This window comes from Strigops habroptila, chromosome 6, assembly GCF_004027225.2.
Source record: "Strigops habroptila isolate Jane chromosome 6, bStrHab1.2.pri, whole genome shotgun sequence".
In the NCBI taxonomy this organism is placed as follows: Eukaryota; Metazoa; Chordata; class Aves; order Psittaciformes; family Psittacidae; genus Strigops; species Strigops habroptila.
In genome coordinates this window covers 32554114-32572874 of record NC_044282.2, presented here as the reverse complement: position 1 = coordinate 32572874, position 18761 = coordinate 32554114, and the positions used below count along the sequence as shown (strand labels likewise).

Below are 18761 nucleotides of genomic sequence, written 5' to 3'. Positions count from 1 at the left end.
CCATAGTCTCTTCCAGGATGTGTTTGTACTTATGTAGGTGGGATTAGATCGTATGTCTTAGTACTTCCAGAGGTCCTGATTAGAGTGGAGTTCTGATGTGCTTGTTTATTGCCCTATCTTCCCCCTTTAAAATGTGCATTTTCCTAATCTGTGAAAGGAGGAAAAGATGCTTGTTTTGGTTTTCGTTTGCATCCATGCTAACAACAGATGAGCTTCAGTGATGAAGCATGGTTGACATGTTTTCTTCTTTGAGGTGTCTGTTCTCAACAGAATGTCAGATTAGCTTATTTGGTGCTGTTGAGCTTTGCGGAGGTGAAAAAGCATTTCAGCTCCTAACTTGACATAGTGCCTGTTTGTAACTCATGATGAGGATAAGACTAGAATTGAAATAGCATCCCTATTGGTAGCATGGCATGGAAACTAACCTAATCAATTCTGCAAAGAGAAAGGACTTCCCAGCCCTCCGTAGCTCTCTTCCAACAATGTTGGAAAGTCCGGTAGTTTTACAGCATCTGGAGCCAAGTTGTATAAAGCAAAATCTTCAAGCAGAGTTTGAGCTGACATGGAACTCTTAAGGTGATGTAAATCTAGCTCCCTAATCAGTCTTCTTGTGGGACAACAGCTGGAAGTCTGAGCTTCCTTGCATCTGTTTGGTGGCATCTTAATCTGAGACCTCATCTTACTCAGGGTCTCAGTGCTTCAATTTTTGGGGTGCAATTCTAGCTCTCTATGTGGTGTCTTAACTTCACAAATCAACATGGATTGTGAAGGAGATGCCTGCCTTCCAGGGCATCATTTTTGAAGTCCCTATTTCCAGACTGCGTTTATGGCAAAGCTTCCAGATCCTTATTTCCAAACAAGTATATAAATGGACAGAATCGTAGAAGACATTGGGAGTATTGTGCCTGGATGAAACTGAGATGTTTCCTTCAAGTAAAAGCAATCAGATACGACCCTGAGCTACCTGATCTAATGTCAAAGTTGGCCCTGCTCAGGATCACATGATCTCCAAAGGTCCCTTCCAGCATAAATTATTTTAGGATCCTGTGATTAGTATGTTCCTAAGGAAAATGGCAGCTTACTAAGGAAATCCAATTGCTGAACTTCATTTTTTATCTTTTTTTAAGCTTATTGTAAGTGATTTTGATTTCATTATGATCAAGAACTCTGTGGCATCCACAGTGAATACTGTCCGTTGCATATAACTTGTTTTGGATTAGTTAAAGGGCAGTGGTATGGAATTTTGTCATCCTTTTTGTCATACAAGTCTCAGAGATTACCATCAGCCCATTGTACAGTGGCTCCATCTCCCATCCCTACTTGAATTTTGGCTACAGCTAGAGAACAGGCTGAACATCCGATTCTGGTGCCTGAACATATATATTTACTCTTCTGTGATTGCAGTTAGTTGTGAGTTACCAGGTCTCTATACCTGCTGTTCCAGATAGATTTTTCCACTTGACCTGTTATTTGGAAAAATTGTTCATGAATTTATAAATATCATTAATTCAGTAATGACTAATGTGGTTATTCAGATTTCACTGCTAGACATGAATGGCACAGTGATTGTACTCTATGTGTATGCTTAAATTCACTTCGGCTGAGATTGAGATTCCATTAGGTGCTAGGGATCACCATAAAAATTTGGAAAGCCAATTAAAGGTTCGTTACTACAGGAAAGAACATTCTGTTACATAGCACAAAGGTTGTTACTTCAGCAGTGATCTTTCCCTTGGATTGTTCTGTTCCAGGCTGTCTCAAATCCTGTTAAAAAATAAGTCAGTACTTTCTAGTTAACGACAACCTCAGTGTTCTTTATAGTTCTCTGTGAAAATGTGTGATCTATTCAGTAGATGATGCGATGAGTTCAAATGTATTTGTTCTGATAGAATTAGGGTTTAATCTTCCAGCATTTCTGCCTAACTACAACAACCTGAAAGTGTTGTCCTGATGAGATTTTGGGACTGAATTCTCTAATTCAGTGGCTGAAAATTTTGCTGCAGAAAAAAAATTGGTTCATTAATTACTCAGAATAATTTTAATATGGGATTTATTTTTTTTTTAATACAGTACAGGTGACAGTATTATGTGTGGTGTGGGAAAATAAAGCTGTGGATCATAGGAATTGACTGAGCTGTATTCTTGTTCAGAATATATTTGAAGTCTAGGCAGTAAGTGGAAAAAGAACATGTAATGCAGACTGGTGGTCCAGGTTTTACTGCAACATAAATGAAAGATTGTGATACATTGCTTCTTTGTACACTTAAGCACAGTTTTGCACTGCACACTTCCATATTAGAGATTGTTCTATGCCTGTGTCCTGAGGAGCCCTATAGCTTGTCTAGAGAGCTGGAGGGATGCTGCGGAACACCATGCAGTTCCTTCTCACTGACAAATAGCTTGAGTTATTTCACGTTGTAGAAATCCATGGAGCTGCTAGCCTCTGTACATTTACATACACCATGTTGACTCCTCCCTCTCCCATCCATATAATCATCTGTGGTCTATATATATCACATGAACCAGGTCAGAATAAACAACTTCAAGACTTGGGCTTTTTTCTTCACAGTAGGCACAAAGAGCTGTCGAAATTAAATACTCAACTGGTAAAACTCATGTGTACGAAATACCCTATATACTCTCCTGGCTCCTACTGAAGAGTTCCCTTAAACACTTTTTTGTAATGAAGGATTCCTGGTAGGGAAGCGCAGGACGTTATTTTTATGAACCAGAATATAAAGCATAAAAATGAGTCACTGTGACCAAAAGGGGATGCCTAATTTATTAGTCCATGATGTCCTAAGCCTAGTTTTTGGGGTTTTTTTGTTTGGTTGTGGGGGTTTTGTGTTATATCACAGAGAGTGATGAAGAGAGTCTATTTCAATATTGACTGATGTAGACTGATATTTCTCTAAAGATTCCCTAGGATATCTTCTTCAGGTTGATTAAAAGGTCTAGGCAGTCCACTGAGAATCATAAAGAAGTTTGGGTTGGAAGGGACCTTCAAAGGTCACCTGGTCTTCCTTGTACCTTTACGTGAATGCTGATAGATATTTCTCTAGGGAAAGTGCCTATCAAAAAAGCTTAATACAAGATATACAGACTCCCAAAGAATTTACAAAACTATTACAGATTAGCCTGCAGAGAATTCCTGTCATTCTTTTCAACTCAGTACACAGTTTTGGAACTGGCATCTGGGTCTTTGTGTAAGATTTGCTGCAGTCGTTTTTCATCAGATGTCAGATAAAAAACTCCCAGTGATTTAGCTGATCGTCTGAGAACTTTGTATTTCAGTGGGCACAGGCAAAAAGCAAACAAAAAACCCCAAACAAAACAAACCAAACAAAAAGAAACAAAACACAAATAAACAAAACCTCAAACAAAACCAAAAAACCCCACCTAAACAGATTTCCTATTTGAAGAAGACTGGAACCAGGATCTAGTTTGGGTGCATCTTCTGTACGTTTTTATAGATTTGATAGATGATGATGTTGTTGTTTGGTTCTCAATTTTCTATGAAATCCTGGAAGGTTACATTTAATTTTTCGCCTGCTAGTTGTTCAGTGTTGTTTCTGTAACTGACCTGGTTTGGAGATACAGTCTTCATCTAATGGAGTGTATACCAAATACTGAAAACTAGGAAATAACCTCTGAAAAAATAAAGTTTTTTCCACTTTAGGCTCCATCAGCAGCTTCAGGAACTTGTAATGTACCTTGTAATAAATTGGTACCGAATTTCAGTTGTAAAATGTTTAATTATTCTGTAGTAATCATCAAGGGATTCGTTATAACAGATCCCTTTTTCTCTTTTCTTGTAGGTCTTCATTACTTCAAAAACATTGTGTTGGTAGGATCTCTGCAGGATCGTTACGTTCCTTACCACTCCGCTCGCATTGAGATGTGTAAAACAGCTTTAAAGGATAAACAATCAGGTAATAAATATCCTGCAAAATAAGCAGACCAGGCAGGTTAAACTTCATAGTCTCAGATTCATCCCACTTAATTCTGGGTGCTGAACTGAGGCACTTTTATTACGTGTGTAGATACTCTGGGCTTACTTTGTAGTAATGGAGAGAGAAAATCCATGTGAGAGCTGAACTGCTTTCTGGATCTGTCGTGTTCTATTACATGTAGAAAGATATGAGACTGAATGAATTTCAAGCTTACAGACTTTGATGCAAATTAGGTGGGATGAACACAGCCCCTGTGTGTTCCCTGAACAGAGAGGACAAATAGCTTTGACTTTTGAGGACGTCAAGTTACAGCATTGAGCACATGGCCTGTATTTAGCTAAGGCTTAATACTAGCACTGAAAGAAAAGATGGTTTTCCCATTTCCAGTGATAGTTGGTTGTTGTATTTACTGTTGAGACATCCTAGCACAATGGCATTCTAGCATTATAGATTGACAAATAAATACCTTTTACAAAGTGTAATAAATTAATACTGATGAGCACATTCTCGCTCACATAAATGCACAAAATTAAAATGTATAGCTTAAAATTATTTTTCCAACATTTCTGGTGAAATTAAGCTTTCTGTATATTCTATCTTAACAGAACACCAGCATAATATGTGTCATTGCCTCTCTTTACTCCAGAATGTATTCACTTTTGAGTTCAAGGTCAAAGAACTGTGTTTGTTTCTGGTGATTCACTCAGTACAACTTTTCTGTTCCTCTGCAGGACCAATTTATGCTGAAATGATCCAGAACCTGCTTCTGCCAGTTCTCCAGAATAAGGAATGTAATTTGGTTCGTTATAATGTAATCAATGCATTACCCAATACAGCAGATTCTCTCATAGGGAGAGCTGCACACATCGCTGTTCTTGATTCAGAAATATTTTTAGAAAAATTCTTTCTTGTTGCTGCCCTAAAATATTTTCAGTAGAGAATAGCATCGTAAGAGACTTGGTTATTACCTCATTAACAGATGAATCAAATAATGTGTGGTATTGAAGTATAGCTGCAGCTGTATTTTAAGAGATATTTATACTTTTTATATGGAAGATAATTTATATCATCCACACTTAAGGCTTTTTAACATCAACTTTACTTTCTAGGTAATGTGGCTGTGCAATATTTTTTTATTTTGTTCTTTTTACTTTTCTATTACTTTTTCTTAATTTGGGGTACCTAATTATTTAGATATTAAAGCACAGTGCGTACTTCTGGTTGCTTTATTATTGGCTCCCGACGAGAGAAGTCAGTGTCACTTGGCTACCTTTTACAAGAGGCTTTGGACGCCAAAATAAATTGGGTTTTAAAATTCTAATAAGGTCATACATGTTCAGTTGTTGTATTTTAGCACTGTAGGAAGTTTAACTGGAAACACAATGAGCTGCTAAAATACTGGATATTTGAAAGCGACTCTACCCGTGGGTCTGGCAAAGACCGCTGCCGCATTGTCTGTCCAGATATCACTACAGCTGAACAGTGTTCTACAGAATCGTTATCATCGTTGTTAAATACGTTCTGCCTGTGGGAATATATTTTCTACTGATCTCAAAAACATGTTAGTTTACATACTCAATTTTATTACTGGAACTTTAGTTTTCAGAAGCAAATGGCAACTAAGGATTTTTGAATGTTTCATGATAGCTGCCTTCAAATAATTGGAGTCGCAAACTGTATTAAAATTGCTCCTTACTCTGTCAGTTCTTCAGATGAACATGGACAGTTTTACATGGACTTCCTTGTATGTACGTAAAATAAGTACATGTTATAAATTTCTGCAATACTTTTATGAATTTAAGCAATTTTTAAATATTGTTAAAATGTTTTATTGATTACAAAGTATTGTAAATATAAATCGATCCATCTTCAAATGGGACAATATTGTAAACTTTACCTGTTCAGTGATACTGATAAAATGTTTTTGATATACAGGAATGTTAAAGGTCTATTGACTTTCTACTGGTGCTGAATAGCATTAAGTTTGGTTTCTTCTCCCTTCCCTTTTCTCTGTTTCAAACAATAATTCACTTAAGGTGTGAGGGGGAAAGAGTTACCTGTGCATTCACTAATTGTACACTAATTGTAATGAACACTTTTTGGAAAATATACATTTGTTGTATAATGCATGTTTATTTTTAGCGTTGTGTTATTGCATCTGGTGTTAATAAAATGAACAAATGACTCTAATGGAGGCAATTAAAGAAACTGAAATGTTCTGCTAATTACCAAAATTCTGGGAAGGCTTTTTTGTATATAAGTACTGACTTTGTATTATTTGAAATGAATATAGCAATAATAGTTTATAATGAAGTGATTTGGCATTTGATATGGTTTGTTGTACAATACAGTCTTCGTAGTAATTTTTTTTCTCTCTACAGCTCACAGGGTGCTCAGATGAGCATATACAGTTTGGTGACGTGCACATTTGAAAGGGTATTTTATTAGAGCTGTGTTGGGCAAGTCCTTATGACACAAAGATATCTGAAATACATTCCCACTATAACAATGTCTACCTTTATTAATAACTTTTATTATGATGGTGCTACTAAGTTCTAAATATTTAAATTACGTTCTGACATCTCAACTGTCTTTTATTTAACAGTACTATAGTAGTCAGCTAGTGGCTAAATTCTGAATATCAGTTTAGGAGGGGAGATCTACAGAATATCCCTTGGTTCACAATGAGGAAGTTCAGCTGCTCTTAGTATGTAAGCGTTTGGGTGTTTCTGTCACTAGTGAAAAATGTCTGTCTTGCCGCATCTCTCCAAAAATCCCAAAGTGTAAAGTGTGCTTTTGTGATGAGCAAAGCAGAAATATCCTGGCAGAAATAACCACTTTACTTATTTTTAATAGTAGATCCTGTCTATTTAAGGAGGCTTGAATTTGCTTTGTTCTTTGAGGAAAGCAGATGGTGCAGGAATGAAATTGTGGTATTTGCATCTAAGTTTATCAAGCAACAGGGCAAATTAAGAGAACATTAAATTCATTTCTCTCCCCTGATTTGTATTGCCCACTGCAGCCCACATGTGGTCTGGTACCCCCATGAGAACTGTAGCTGTTTGACATCTCCAAGTCTCAAAGGAATGTGTTGTAAGAAAATAATGACCCAGACATGTCCTGGAAGCATATGAAGTTCATATTTGCACTTGCAGACCATCAAAGTTGCAGTTGCTCTCTGAACAACATGCAGTCTTGGATGTTTTGGACAACCGCATGCATGTTGCATAGCACACTCCCCCTACTCCCACATATTTCTGTTTACTAGATGGAAATATGGACTTATATTCATAATTCAGTGTTGTTTGATGCAGTAGCAGCTATAAAATGCTCCATCTCGCCCCTCTTCTCTTTGAATGAAGGCTTCACCTTCCTGTAGTGATGGTGACCTCTGCTGTATGCAAGTATCCTACAGTGGCTTGAAAGAGAATTATGTGGCTTACAGAAAGAGATAAAAATTAAGGTCTTAACATTCCTTTAGAGATAGTTTCCAGTCTCTTGCTCCCTGAAGGCAGTAGCTGCTACTGTTACTTCACAAAGCTCTAAGCAATATTATTAGGAGGTCACTGCCTCCTAATAATGAGCATCTTAACTCGTTTGCGTGTAGTGTATATAAAGTAATTCTGTGGTTTGTGTTTGAATCTTCCATCAAAATTAAGCTTTCTGATCCCACAGATTTAGCAGTGGCTGCTACTTGCAAAAAGAACTCATGTTTTACTGTGGAAATCACCAGGCTTTGCTGCAGAGCCAAGAGATTTCACAACAGAAAACAGAACACTCTTCATTCCAGGTCAGTCTTCTTTGCACAGCCCTGACCAGGTGTGGTACTTGGATAGCCAAGGTTTTTGAGGTGGTCAAGGGGAATAGGGATCATTTAGGCAGAATCAGCTCATTTGCTGCCTGGCTAGCCTACCTTCTGCTCATCTGAACTGACCTGCTGCAGAGCTTGTGCTAGCACTAAGTCTTTTATTCTTGGCTTTTTAGAACAGCAAAGCAAAATACGGTATTGTTTGAGTCTTCCTTTCAAGGCAAGCTGCAGCGTAAGAGAGAAATGATCAATAAACAGAGAAACAAAAAAACAAAACGTTGCATTGAATCACAAAGTGAAAAATTCCTGTGGCATGTGCTACGTTTGTATTTACCAGTGTTCACACTTACTATCTTTCAGCCACAAGATCTAGAAATACGTAATTCAGGAGTAAGAAATGAATTTTGCATTTTTACAGCAATACAATAAATGTAGACTAGAAAAAAATATCTTGAAGACCTCAGCTTATTTTTAGAATCACAGAATGATTTGGGTTGGAAAGGACCTTAAAGATCATCTAGTTCCAACCCCCCTGCCATGGGCAGGGACACCTTCCGCTAGAGCAAGTTGCTCATAACCCCTGTGTCCAACCTGGCCTTGAACACTGCCAGGGATGGGGCAGCCACAGCTCCTCTGGGCAACCTGTGCCAGTGTCTCGCCACCCTCGCAGTGAAGAACTTCCTAGAGTCTAATCTGAACCTACCCTCTTTCAGTTTAAAGCCGTTCCCCCTGGTCCTGTCACTAGAGGCCCCTTGAAAAAAGTCCCTCTGCAGCTTTCTTGTAGGTCCCCTTTAAGGTACTGGGAGGCTGGTATAAGATCTCCCCAGAACCTTCTCTTCTCCAGGCTGAACAGCCCCAGCTCTCTCAGCCTGTCTTCATAGAGGAGGTCCTCCAGCCCTTTCATCATCTTCATGGTCCTCTTCTGGACTTGCTTGAGTAGGTCCATGTCCTTCCTATGATGGGGACACCAGAGCTGAATGCAGTTCTCCAGGTGGGGTCGCGTGAGAGCAGAGGGATAGAGTCGCCTCCCTCAGCCTGCTGGTCATGCTGCTTTTGATGCAGCCCAGGATACGGTTGGCTTTCTGGGCTGCGAGCACACACTGAAGCTGGCCCATGTTCAGTTTCTCATGAGCCAACACCCCCAAGTCCTTCTCTGCAGGGCTGCTCTGAATCTCTTCTCTGCCCAACCTGTAGCTGTGCCTGGGATTGCCCCGATCCAGGTGTAGGACCTTGCACTTGGCTTGGTTGAACTTCATAAGGTTGGCATCGGCCCACCTCACAAGTGCGTCAAGGTCCCTCTGGATGTGGCATCCCTTCCCTCCAGCGTATCAACCGAACCACACAGCTTGGTGTCGTCAGCAAACTTGCTGAGGGTGCACTCAATCCCACTGTCCATGTCGCTGACAAAGATGTTGAACAGGATTGGTCCCAGCATCGACCCCTGAGGAAGACCACTTGTTACTGATCTCCACTTGGACATTGAGCTGTTGACCACAACTCTTTGACTGCAACCATCCAGCCAATCCCTTATCCATTGGATGATTCATCCATCAAATCCATGTCTCTCCAATTTAGAGTCAAGGATGTTGTGTGGCATGGTGTGGATGAACAGTTCCTAATTAATCTTACATTGCTATTTCATCTGTACCATTTGAGAGTGCATATAAGCATTATTTTCTGTGGATTGTGTTAAGCTGTTCAGGAACAGCTTAGTATTACTTGATATCTGCAGACAGCTTGGTATGTGTATTTTATGTGTATTTTTAAAGTAAGGATTTCAGGACGATTTTTACTGTATTGAGCACATACATGATAAGTTCTTGGACTTGGCATAGATTTTTGATTTTTTTCTTGCTACTTTTGGACAGGAGAGTATTTTTTCTGCATGAGCCACCAAAATTCCTCTTTCTTCTTTCTGATACAGAGGCACAGTATCTTGCTGTCAGAGTAAAGAAAGGGGTTTCCCATTATTTTTGGTCTCTAATCTCCAATTAACCATGTTATAAAAAGCTGATTGAGAAAATGTCACACATAAAGCAGGCAGTTAAATTTAATCACTTTCAGTGTGTAGGCAGTGCCAGATGTAGTGCAATAAACTCAGGGGAGTGTTGCTGCTGTTAATTTACCAAGGAGATTCACTTTCTTAAACTCTGTAGATGTGAACACAGAATGCTATTTTAGACTCCAAGAAGGGCTGAGTGAAAGTTACCTTCTGCAGTTTAGGATCTGTGGACAGAGTGTTTTAAATGCTGTTTTATGGAAGAACAAGGTTAGCTGCAGAAGTTGGAAGTGACAAAAAGCAAATGTTTCCATATTAAAAACATTAACTGGAGCTAATTAACTGCAGCTCCAGCCCATGATCACTGGTGTTACTTCTCCCAGGGGGAACTGAGAAGACTTGGTCTGCAGTGTTCTGGTTTGGCTATTGGGTTTGGTTGCTGCTTTCTTCCCGGGAGGGTGATAATGCCTGTTTGAGTGCAAGAAAAGCCACCACCTGGGGCATAGGACGGAAAGTTTATTATTAAATTAATAATTATGCTATTTAAGTGATTTTCTGGTAACTTTGATTATATTAAAATAATTAGAAGATGTAAATAATTCTCTGGTACCTTTGAATTTGTTTAAATAATTACAATAGTTAAATAATTTCCTGGTAACTTTCAGTAACAACCTTTAGTTTGTAGGGACAGACACTGGGTCTATACTTCACTATGGCATCTGCCTAAATTCTTTCATGTCCTAAGCAGCCTTTGTGTACTTTTTCAACAATAATTTTAATTTTCTATATATATACACACATTGGGGCAAAAATAGGTCCTTTCAGCCATCAACTATTGCACAGAAGAGACGAAGACGCCTTTGTTGCAGGTTTTGGGGGTGGCGGGAGTGGGGAGGAAGAGGGGAGTTACAGCTTATTCATCTAGCACCTCCAAGAGCCAGGAGCTGCCTCCCTCAAGCCCTGTGCTCCCCAGGCTCCGTTCCCCTCAGTTCCTGGGGGCGGAGCGCGGCGCTGAGGGAGCTCTGCTTCCCAGGCTGGCGGAACGCGCTCTGCCCGCCGCAGCCGCCGCCAGCCCCTCAATCGCCTCTCCCGCCCCCTGCTCCCGCATGCGCGTCGCGCCTGCGCCATGTCTCTCCCCTCCTCCCGCGTCTCGTGTCGGCGGGGCCATGGCGCTGCAGGTGCTGCGCGGCCTGCCCGGGGCAGCGAGTAAGAGGCGGGCGGAGGGCGGGAGGGGCCGGGCTTTGCCGTGGAGGGGCTCCCCAGCCCCTCCTGCCCTTCCTCACGCAGGGAGTTAGGAGTGAGCGGGAGTGGGGTGGTGACCGGCCGCGACTGGCGGCGCTGGGGCTGCTGAAGGGTGCCTAAGATGGCGGCGGGTGAGGGGGACGTGTCCGACCCCTGCTTCTGCAGCCCCCAGCTCTCTCCCGCTCTCATTGTGCTACAGGATTCCTGTTTGGGGGTGGGGGTTTTTGTTCCTTCCAGATACTAATATTCCCCCCTGTATCGCAGATCTGCTGCTGCCTCCACTGTCTGTTCTGAAGGTTTTCTTCCTGTATGATTGCTAGGAACTTTCAGACGCTAGTAAAATATTAACGCGTGGTTTAATATTTGTGGAATAGCTGGAGGGAACTAATAGTGGCTTTGGAAGTTGGTCTGTGTCCTTTATGTGAGGAAATTTAGGTGATTTGTACATGGAGAAACTTAGGTTGGAGGGCATATAAAATAGCCTGTGTGATGGTGTGTGTCCCACACGCACACTCAGCTTAGGCTGCTCCAGAGGGCTGCAGGTCAGGCCACTTCTCCATCAAAAGTTGAGATTTCTGTGATGCTATTAATAGAGTATTCCTGGAACAGACCAGTACAGTATATGTTAATAGAATAGTTGGGGGTGCATTTTAGATAGCTCTATAGGCTCTATTTGGGCATCACGTTCGTGGTAGGATTTGGCTGTTGCTCCTCTCCTCCCCCCGAGCATCCGCTGAGTGCCCAGCTCCTGCCGCAGGAATGGCTTTGTTCTGATGAATCATGGTCTGAAGACCACTTGGAAAAACTGGGTATCGCAGGTGTTGGTTGTGCAGCAACTTTAAAGACTCACGATTTTCAACTTTTTTTCAAATTCAGGTATATAATTAATAAATTGGGTGGCTTTGTGGTAGTCCATAAAGGATGAAGGAGTCAAAGATCTGCTTGTAGAATGTGGTTTACTGATGAAGTTGATTGTTTACCTCATCTTTTTCAGAGGTACTTAATGTTGAACTTCTGTCACTTCTGTGTCAAGAAGAATTATTTTGGTCAACAATATCAGGCATTACAAATAGGAAGAGGGATTTTGCTGCTTCTCTGCTGACTGAGATAATCAGTTTCATATCAGTACCTTAATCTGACTTTTATTTGAACCTGGGCTAGAATATCAGCTATAGTTTAATTTTGTAGCTAGCTGCTCTTCCAGCTTGCTGAAGAATGACAAGATGCTTGGCAGGAGTAGAAAGATCCTATGTTTGTGGAAGCATTAGATTCCTCACTGTTGATAGTCCCTTATGTCACGCTTAAGGCAAGAAAAAAATTACTCCTTTGGGGAATTGGCAACAGTTGGCAGCATAACACTGTTTATGTGACTGTAGGGTTTAACCTTAAGGCTGTGGTATCTTAAGATGAATGAATATGCTGATCCTGGGAATACAAGTGGATTGTTGGTGGGTGTGTGTGTATAGGTGAGTCAGAGCCACGCTGCGTAAGAAGGTTTCCTGATACGATCTCTTCAGCAAGGTAGAATAATAGTTTGTGCAAGTACTTTGCACTCAGGCTGGTACAGGGAGCATTTCTGTTTGAGTCTTCCTTCTTAAAAAAAGTCAGAGCTCCGTTAGGCACGTCTCCATAGCTGAAGTATTTTCAGAGAGTAGTTTATGCTCACTGTGGACATTTGGCTTTTTAACCAAATGCAGAAATAGCAGTCATTTTGAGTGATCTTTGCAAGTACGTGTTGACTTGTTTATGACTCCTGAATTATTTCTTGAATTATATCGGAATTACATTATTATGAGGATAGTGGGACACTGGCACAGGTTGCCCAGAGAAGCTGTGGCAGCCCCATCCCTGGCAGTGTTCAAGGCCAGGTTGGATGGAACTTTGAGCAGTGTGGTCTAGTGGAAGGTGTCCCTGCCCATGGCAATGGCGTTGGAACTAGATGATCTCTAAGGTCCCTTCTAACCCAAACTGTTACATGATTTATGACTTGCGATATTTGTGCACCTCCATTTTTATACTACTTGAGAGAACTTTAGGTATGGATACTAATAGGCTTTCTCCTACATTTGTGTTAAAAAAGTAGGGCTTTAAAGGAAAAATGTTTATGCCTTTAATTAAAGCATTTGCATGCGGTTATATAATTGAACTTAAATGTGCTGGAAGTCTGTCCTGCTTTTGGCTGCCAACTGTTTTACCATCATAAGGGAAGCCCAGCTATTCTCTACCAGCATTCTGGAAAGCCTCTGACTAAGGGAACAACGTTTTTATTTTTTGAAATTTTCTTTTGGGAAAGCAGAAGCTTCTTATGACTCCAGAGCTGCTGGAAATGAGCCAAGACCTGGAAATTGGCAGGTTTCTTGGGGGAGGTTAGGACTTCTCCAGGAAAACAGAATGTACTGGTCTATGCTAGCATAATTACTATTTAGAGTCTAAAATACAAGTAGATAACAGTGAAGATAAGTTCAAGCAGTTTAAAATACACTGTTTATGTGAACTGAGTTATACAACTAACACAGTTTTGCCTGCATATGTTGCTAGGGCCAAAAATAATTATCGGTGCCAATTGCTTAGGTGTTTGTGAGTTGAATGTCAGACTAATATTTGGAGTTTGTTTTCCTCCCCTCCGCTCCCTGGTTTCTGAAGTGACAGTTTTTCAAAGGTGCTCTGAACAGCATGAAACCCTCACACTGATGCTACACGTGTCCTTTTGTTTGGTAGAGTCATCACTGCTGTGCAGCTCTCGGAGGAGCACCAGCTGTAAGACAGGAGGAAGATCTGAACCTGCTAAGCAGCCACTCAGGAAACCGAGGTTACCAGTGGGTCGATTTGATGAGCCGGAGGAGTTCAGTGTAGAGAAGGAACCCCTGGAAAGTAAGTCACGTTTTACAAAACTGCAAGGCATGTTTTAAAGGCAGGACCTGAGGTGCAGTGCTGATGTTGGTTTAAGGAGAGGGATGGGCATGCAGCACGCTTCATATTCACTTGCTAAGCTTAATGGCTCTGAAAAAAAGAGACAGGGCAGTGGGGACAAGCTGCAGCAAATGGTGTATAAGGGAAAAAGTCTTCAGAACAAGGGTGGTGGAACACTGTGACAAGCCACCCAGAGAAACTGTGATCGCTCTCCTCTTGTTGCTACTCAAATTTGCCTGGATGCCCTGACCTATTATCAGCCTTGCCTTGAGCAGGGCTGGGGCCAGACATCTGCCAAAGGTGCTTTCCACCATGAACCATCGCATGATTCCAAGAAATGTAGCTGCTATTGGTCTGTTACAGTGCAGCTGTAAATGGTGGTGGTAGACTGATGAGGGCACCAGCTACTTTTTATTATCCAAAAAGCCTGTTCTGTTTCTTAGTCCACAAAAGATTTCTGATTCATGCTGTATTTCATGGACAGCCATTCTCCTAGGTAGTGTTTTGCAGGTAGTGTTTTGGAAAGCAACAACAGATACTGAGTTGACAGAGCCACCAAGAGCGTCAGGGGAGACCTAATGAACTGCTGCTCTGTGTTGTGTTCCAGTGACCTTAGTGGGGCTGCACTTGGAGAACCTGACAAGATTGAAGTACACATACATCGCTGCTGAAGTCACTAGAGACATACTCTGTTTTTATCAGACAGGAGAAAGAATCTCTTTCTTCCTTGTTTTTAATTAGCCATATTCCCATATTTGTTGGGTTAACCCTGACCCAATACACCTTAACTAAAAGTGCTGTCATGCTTTGTCTTATTCACCACAGTGTGATGCACTGATGCTGTTTGCCAGTAGTGATAACACATTTATCTATTTCGAGCCTCTAGGACAAGTTTTTTTAATACATCAGTAGATTACTGTGAACATCCAGATGACAAAATGACTGAAAAATTATAGTATCATCTCCAAAATAGTTGCAATTTCAGATTGTGACTCACTACAGAACTGACTCAGAGTTGGAGTTACTATGCAAGCAGCTATTTAATTCTTGTCCTTTTATTCCCAAGAAAATAAATGTCACCACCGCTTCGTTTAAAACAAATGCATAATCATTGTATGTTGCTTTTTGCTTTGTTCTAGATTTAGGACAAGACTCAAGGTTTCTTTTGGCTTTAAATTTAGTTCTACCTGTATATTTTTCACATGTAATGCCAGTGATGGGTTTGTTAAAGTGACTTCCCGTTGTGTTATTAGGAAAAAGTGTAAGAGTTTCAGCTGGTGATTTGAATTCCCAGTGCTGTGCAGCTATCATGGAGAAATGTTTCGGGCTTTTGCATCTGCTGTCAGCGCATCAGTAGTGCTTGCATATCGGGATGATGACATCTACAAAATAATATCGGATGCATTTGCACTCCTTGTACTGCCAGAGGAGCTCACACACTGACATTTCCTATCCTGGTCCACATGAATTTTTAAACACGCATCTCAGTATATCCTTCTGTACAGCCTGTAGCTACATGAGTCTTCCTCCAGCACTGTCTTTTTTCTCTGCTCTCCAGGATTTCTGCTGTTTTTTCTCATTTTCAACCCTGCTCCTCATTACTTGTGTTGCCCACCAGGGCTGGCTTAGGGATACAGCTGAGGGAGTCCCAAGTTATGCATGTGTACGGGAGGCTCTGGAGAATCAATGGGGCAGAAGCTTTGGGGAGCCCCGCTGGCTAATGCAGGATGAGAAAACACTCAGCCTTGGATGGTGCTGTGCCAGAACGTGTGGGATGGCCATTGTGCAGCACGAGTGGCCTGAGTTTACTACTCTCAAGAGACAGCCCTGAGTAAGGGAGCACTGAGTAGCATAAGGATGTTGACTGTAGGTGGCATGAGCTAGGAGGGTACTGGGAATAGAAGCAGCACTGCTCATGTGCAAGTTTAGCATGTTGCTTACCAGAGAGATGCAAGAGCCCCATTCATACCCCACTTACGAAGAGTCATTCTGTCCTGAACGGGCATCACAGGAACTTAAGGAGCTTAAGCTGCGTTTTAGTAGGTAAAAAGTCTAATTTTAGCCATTTGGGATTTCATAGTGCCTCCTGTGAAAGTGGTGTCTAGTCTGGTGGTGATGAACAAATCAACAACCATGAAAATATGGTGCTTTAGAGACAATAATAATAAAATCTTGACTAAAATTCAAACTAAAAAAACAGAGTGCTTAAAATTAGGGACCTAAACAAACACAGAAGGTGAGCTGGTGTTTGGATGTAGTGAACATAGGTGCAGCGTACCTGAATGGCATGAGTTCTGTCTAGGAATTCATACGAAACTGTGGTGCTTCAGTGCCTTTGGACAACAAATTGCTTTTTATTTGCATAGCTGAGTATGATCACATGTGTTGCTGACTGGAGTCAAAAAACTCTCTGACATTACTTCTGTGTGACTTGGAAATGTTTAACTCAGGATTGCCTTTAAAAACAAGAGAATTGATTTTATACTTGAAAATGAAACCAAGAGGCAGACATCGTAGGTGGTGACATTTTATATTTGTCAATGTTACGGGTGTTTTAACGAACTTCCCCTGTCGTTTTAGAATTCCCTGATGGAATCAATCCTGTTACAAAAGAGAGGGGTGGACCGAAAGGCCCTGAACCTACACGTTTTGGAGACTGGGAGCGAAAAGGACGTTGTATAGATTTTTAATGTACAAATATGTCTGTATAGCTAATAAAACATTTCTATTTGTTGAAAAATATAATGTACAGAAAATCTCACCTGGGTTTGTGGTGAAGCTGCTTGTTTCTGTCATGCTTGTGATGAATTTTCTGAGAGGTGTTATGTAAATAAACATGATGGTGCAGCTCAACTCTCGGAGCTGTTATTTGCTCAACGTACACCTGATCTTTAATGCTATTTATTTACACTATGCAGGTGTAAATAGTGATGTGAAATTGGTAGTCAGGAGCGTACTAAGATGTGTAAGGGCTTGGATTTCTTTATGTATTTCAACATTTATGTAATGTCTCAAAAGTGCTGGCAGAGTTTTGCACTTCATGACCTTAGATGCTGTTTATCAGAAGTACAGCCACCTCCGAGGAGATCAGAACTTGGCTGGTCTCAGCCTTTTGCACAGTGGTTCATTGGTAAAAGTGCCCTTAGCCAAGAACCGTCCCCTCTGTCTCTGAGAACAAGTTGGGGTTCCTCTTGTTGGTGGAGAGGGGATGGAAACTCAGTTTTACCTCATCTGACTGACGGCTGTGAATGGCAGGATGGAAACGGAGGCTTAATTCTGAGAGGATCAACTTGCGATGTCGAGTAGTGCAGGGGTGCTCTGTGCTGGTTCAGAGTACAGTGACTATTTGCCAGTGCTATTTGCAGTATCTTTTTCTTGATGAATGGAGATGCCAGTTTGAAAACTAGCTAAATACTGCTCGGGGAAGGATACCGTTGCTTTCTGACACCACCTGGTCAAAGGGGACTGAACACATTAGAAGATCTCATATCGCAGGTCTTAAAACTAAGTTACCTGGCATTGAACTAGGTATCTTTCAGTCAGTCTGAGATCAGTTCTTAAATCAAGACTTTGCCCAGTTGAAAGTACTGTAGCAGAGTGCAAATCTCCCACTTGCGTGGGTACTTACTAATATGATCAAGCTGTCATTATTAAAATGTGTGAACATACGCCCGATATGTTTCTGTGCAAGTTCTTTTTGATAGCCTAAACAAATGGATCTTCTCCAGTCTTCAGCTGTAGATGTTTTTTTCATCCCTTTGTCTTTCCTTCCTAGTGTTTTGCAGATTTTTCAACCTCTTCTCTTTTACTCTACATGCTCCAGCTGATATATTCACAGTTCCTATTAGCTGGTTTTGCCACAGTACTGCAGTGGGCATTAAAGCTGAATACGTTTCCTGGAGAGCCCGAGACCATCTGCCTTTCTATGACCCACATTTCTTTTTTCTATATGGATATTTTTGCCTTTTGCTGTGCCCAAGCAAGTTGTATCTGCATTGAAAGACAGCTTTACTTCATGGCGTCTGCTGTTCCGCGTTGCTCTGGCTGTGTGTAGGCAGGCATGGCTTTGTTCTGCTTTGCCTTTTGCATTATTTTATTGGAGCATTAAGCTGTATTAGTCCTATCACAAATGTGTACAAACTCCCTAGAACTCACTTAACTTGCAGCCAGTGGGGGAGCTCCCCACTGAAATCTACCTTGTTTGTATACCTGATGTGTGTTTTATTGACATAGTATCTTCCTAGTTACGAGTCAAGATGTTTGTCTCACTGCAGCGATGCCCTACAAAACTATCAAGACTGTTCAGTAAGGCTTTTTAACCAAGTACCTTGCTGAAGAGCAAACTGAGGTTTACTAAAGCCTGTTTTTCATACGAGATGGTAAGTGGTGGTGATTACATTTTGAACCTTTAGTCTTCTACAAGTTTAAATTCTGCAGCATGCTTTGGATATTGGAAAATTGGTCTGTTTTCCTACCAAAGCCTTTTAGTTATCGTTTCCCAAAATCTGTTGACATTTTCAATTATCTTAATATGTGCTGGGTCAGCTGTTCTTAAACCTTAATATATGCAGTTCATTAAAATACTTCTAGTAATACTTTGCCTCTTCACTTGCTAGTGGGCTGGAAAATGCTTCATCACACGATGTGCCATGTTTTCAAACAGGAAGCAGAAATCTTAATTGGAAACTTCTGCCTTTTCTGCATCATTATTAACAGGCAGAACATCTTCACTGGGGAAGAGGCAGTAACGCTACCACAGCTATTGTATTTTTGAATTCTGAATCTTACTCTCCTCGTCTATGGATGGTTGCATGAGTTCTTACCAGGTTCTTCCCTTCCAAGCACACAC

At 41.1% G+C, this 18761-nt stretch overlaps 2 protein-coding genes across 11 annotated transcripts in view; both read left to right on the top strand.

Annotated features, from left to right (window-relative positions):
- The window catches only part of FAM135A (family with sequence similarity 135 member A), a 91063-nt gene extending 83045 nt beyond the window's left edge, over positions 1–8018 (top strand). For 7 of the 9 annotated variants that reach the window (XM_030490451.1, XM_030490444.1, XM_030490443.1 and 4 more), the window contains 2 exons: positions 3819–3932; positions 4685–8018. In XM_030490451.1, coding sequence (XP_030346311.1) covers positions 3819–3932; positions 4685–4890 — 320 coding nt within the window. In that variant the 3' untranslated portion in view covers positions 4891–8018. The remainder of the gene's footprint in view (positions 1–3818; positions 3933–4684) is intronic. The other 2 variants (XR_003991987.1, XR_003991986.1) reach the window with 1 other exon arrangement.
- A 2860-nt stretch (positions 8019–10878) lies between these two features.
- SDHAF4 (succinate dehydrogenase complex assembly factor 4) lies at positions 10879–17581 on the top strand. Of its 2 annotated transcripts, none has more exons than XM_030490452.1 (3): positions 10879–10966; positions 13721–13873; positions 16493–17581. In XM_030490452.1, the coding sequence occupies exons 1-3, from the start codon at positions 10927–10929 to the stop codon at positions 16600–16602; spliced, it is 303 nt and encodes a 100-aa protein (XP_030346312.1). In that variant the 5' UTR covers positions 10879–10926; the 3' UTR covers positions 16603–17581. The 2 variants fall into 2 exon arrangements, with proteins under 2 accessions (XP_030346312.1, XP_030346313.1); XM_030490453.1 differs by lacking the exon at positions 10879–10966 and adding an exon at positions 11059–11133.
- Positions 17582–18761: the final 1180 nt, after the last annotated feature.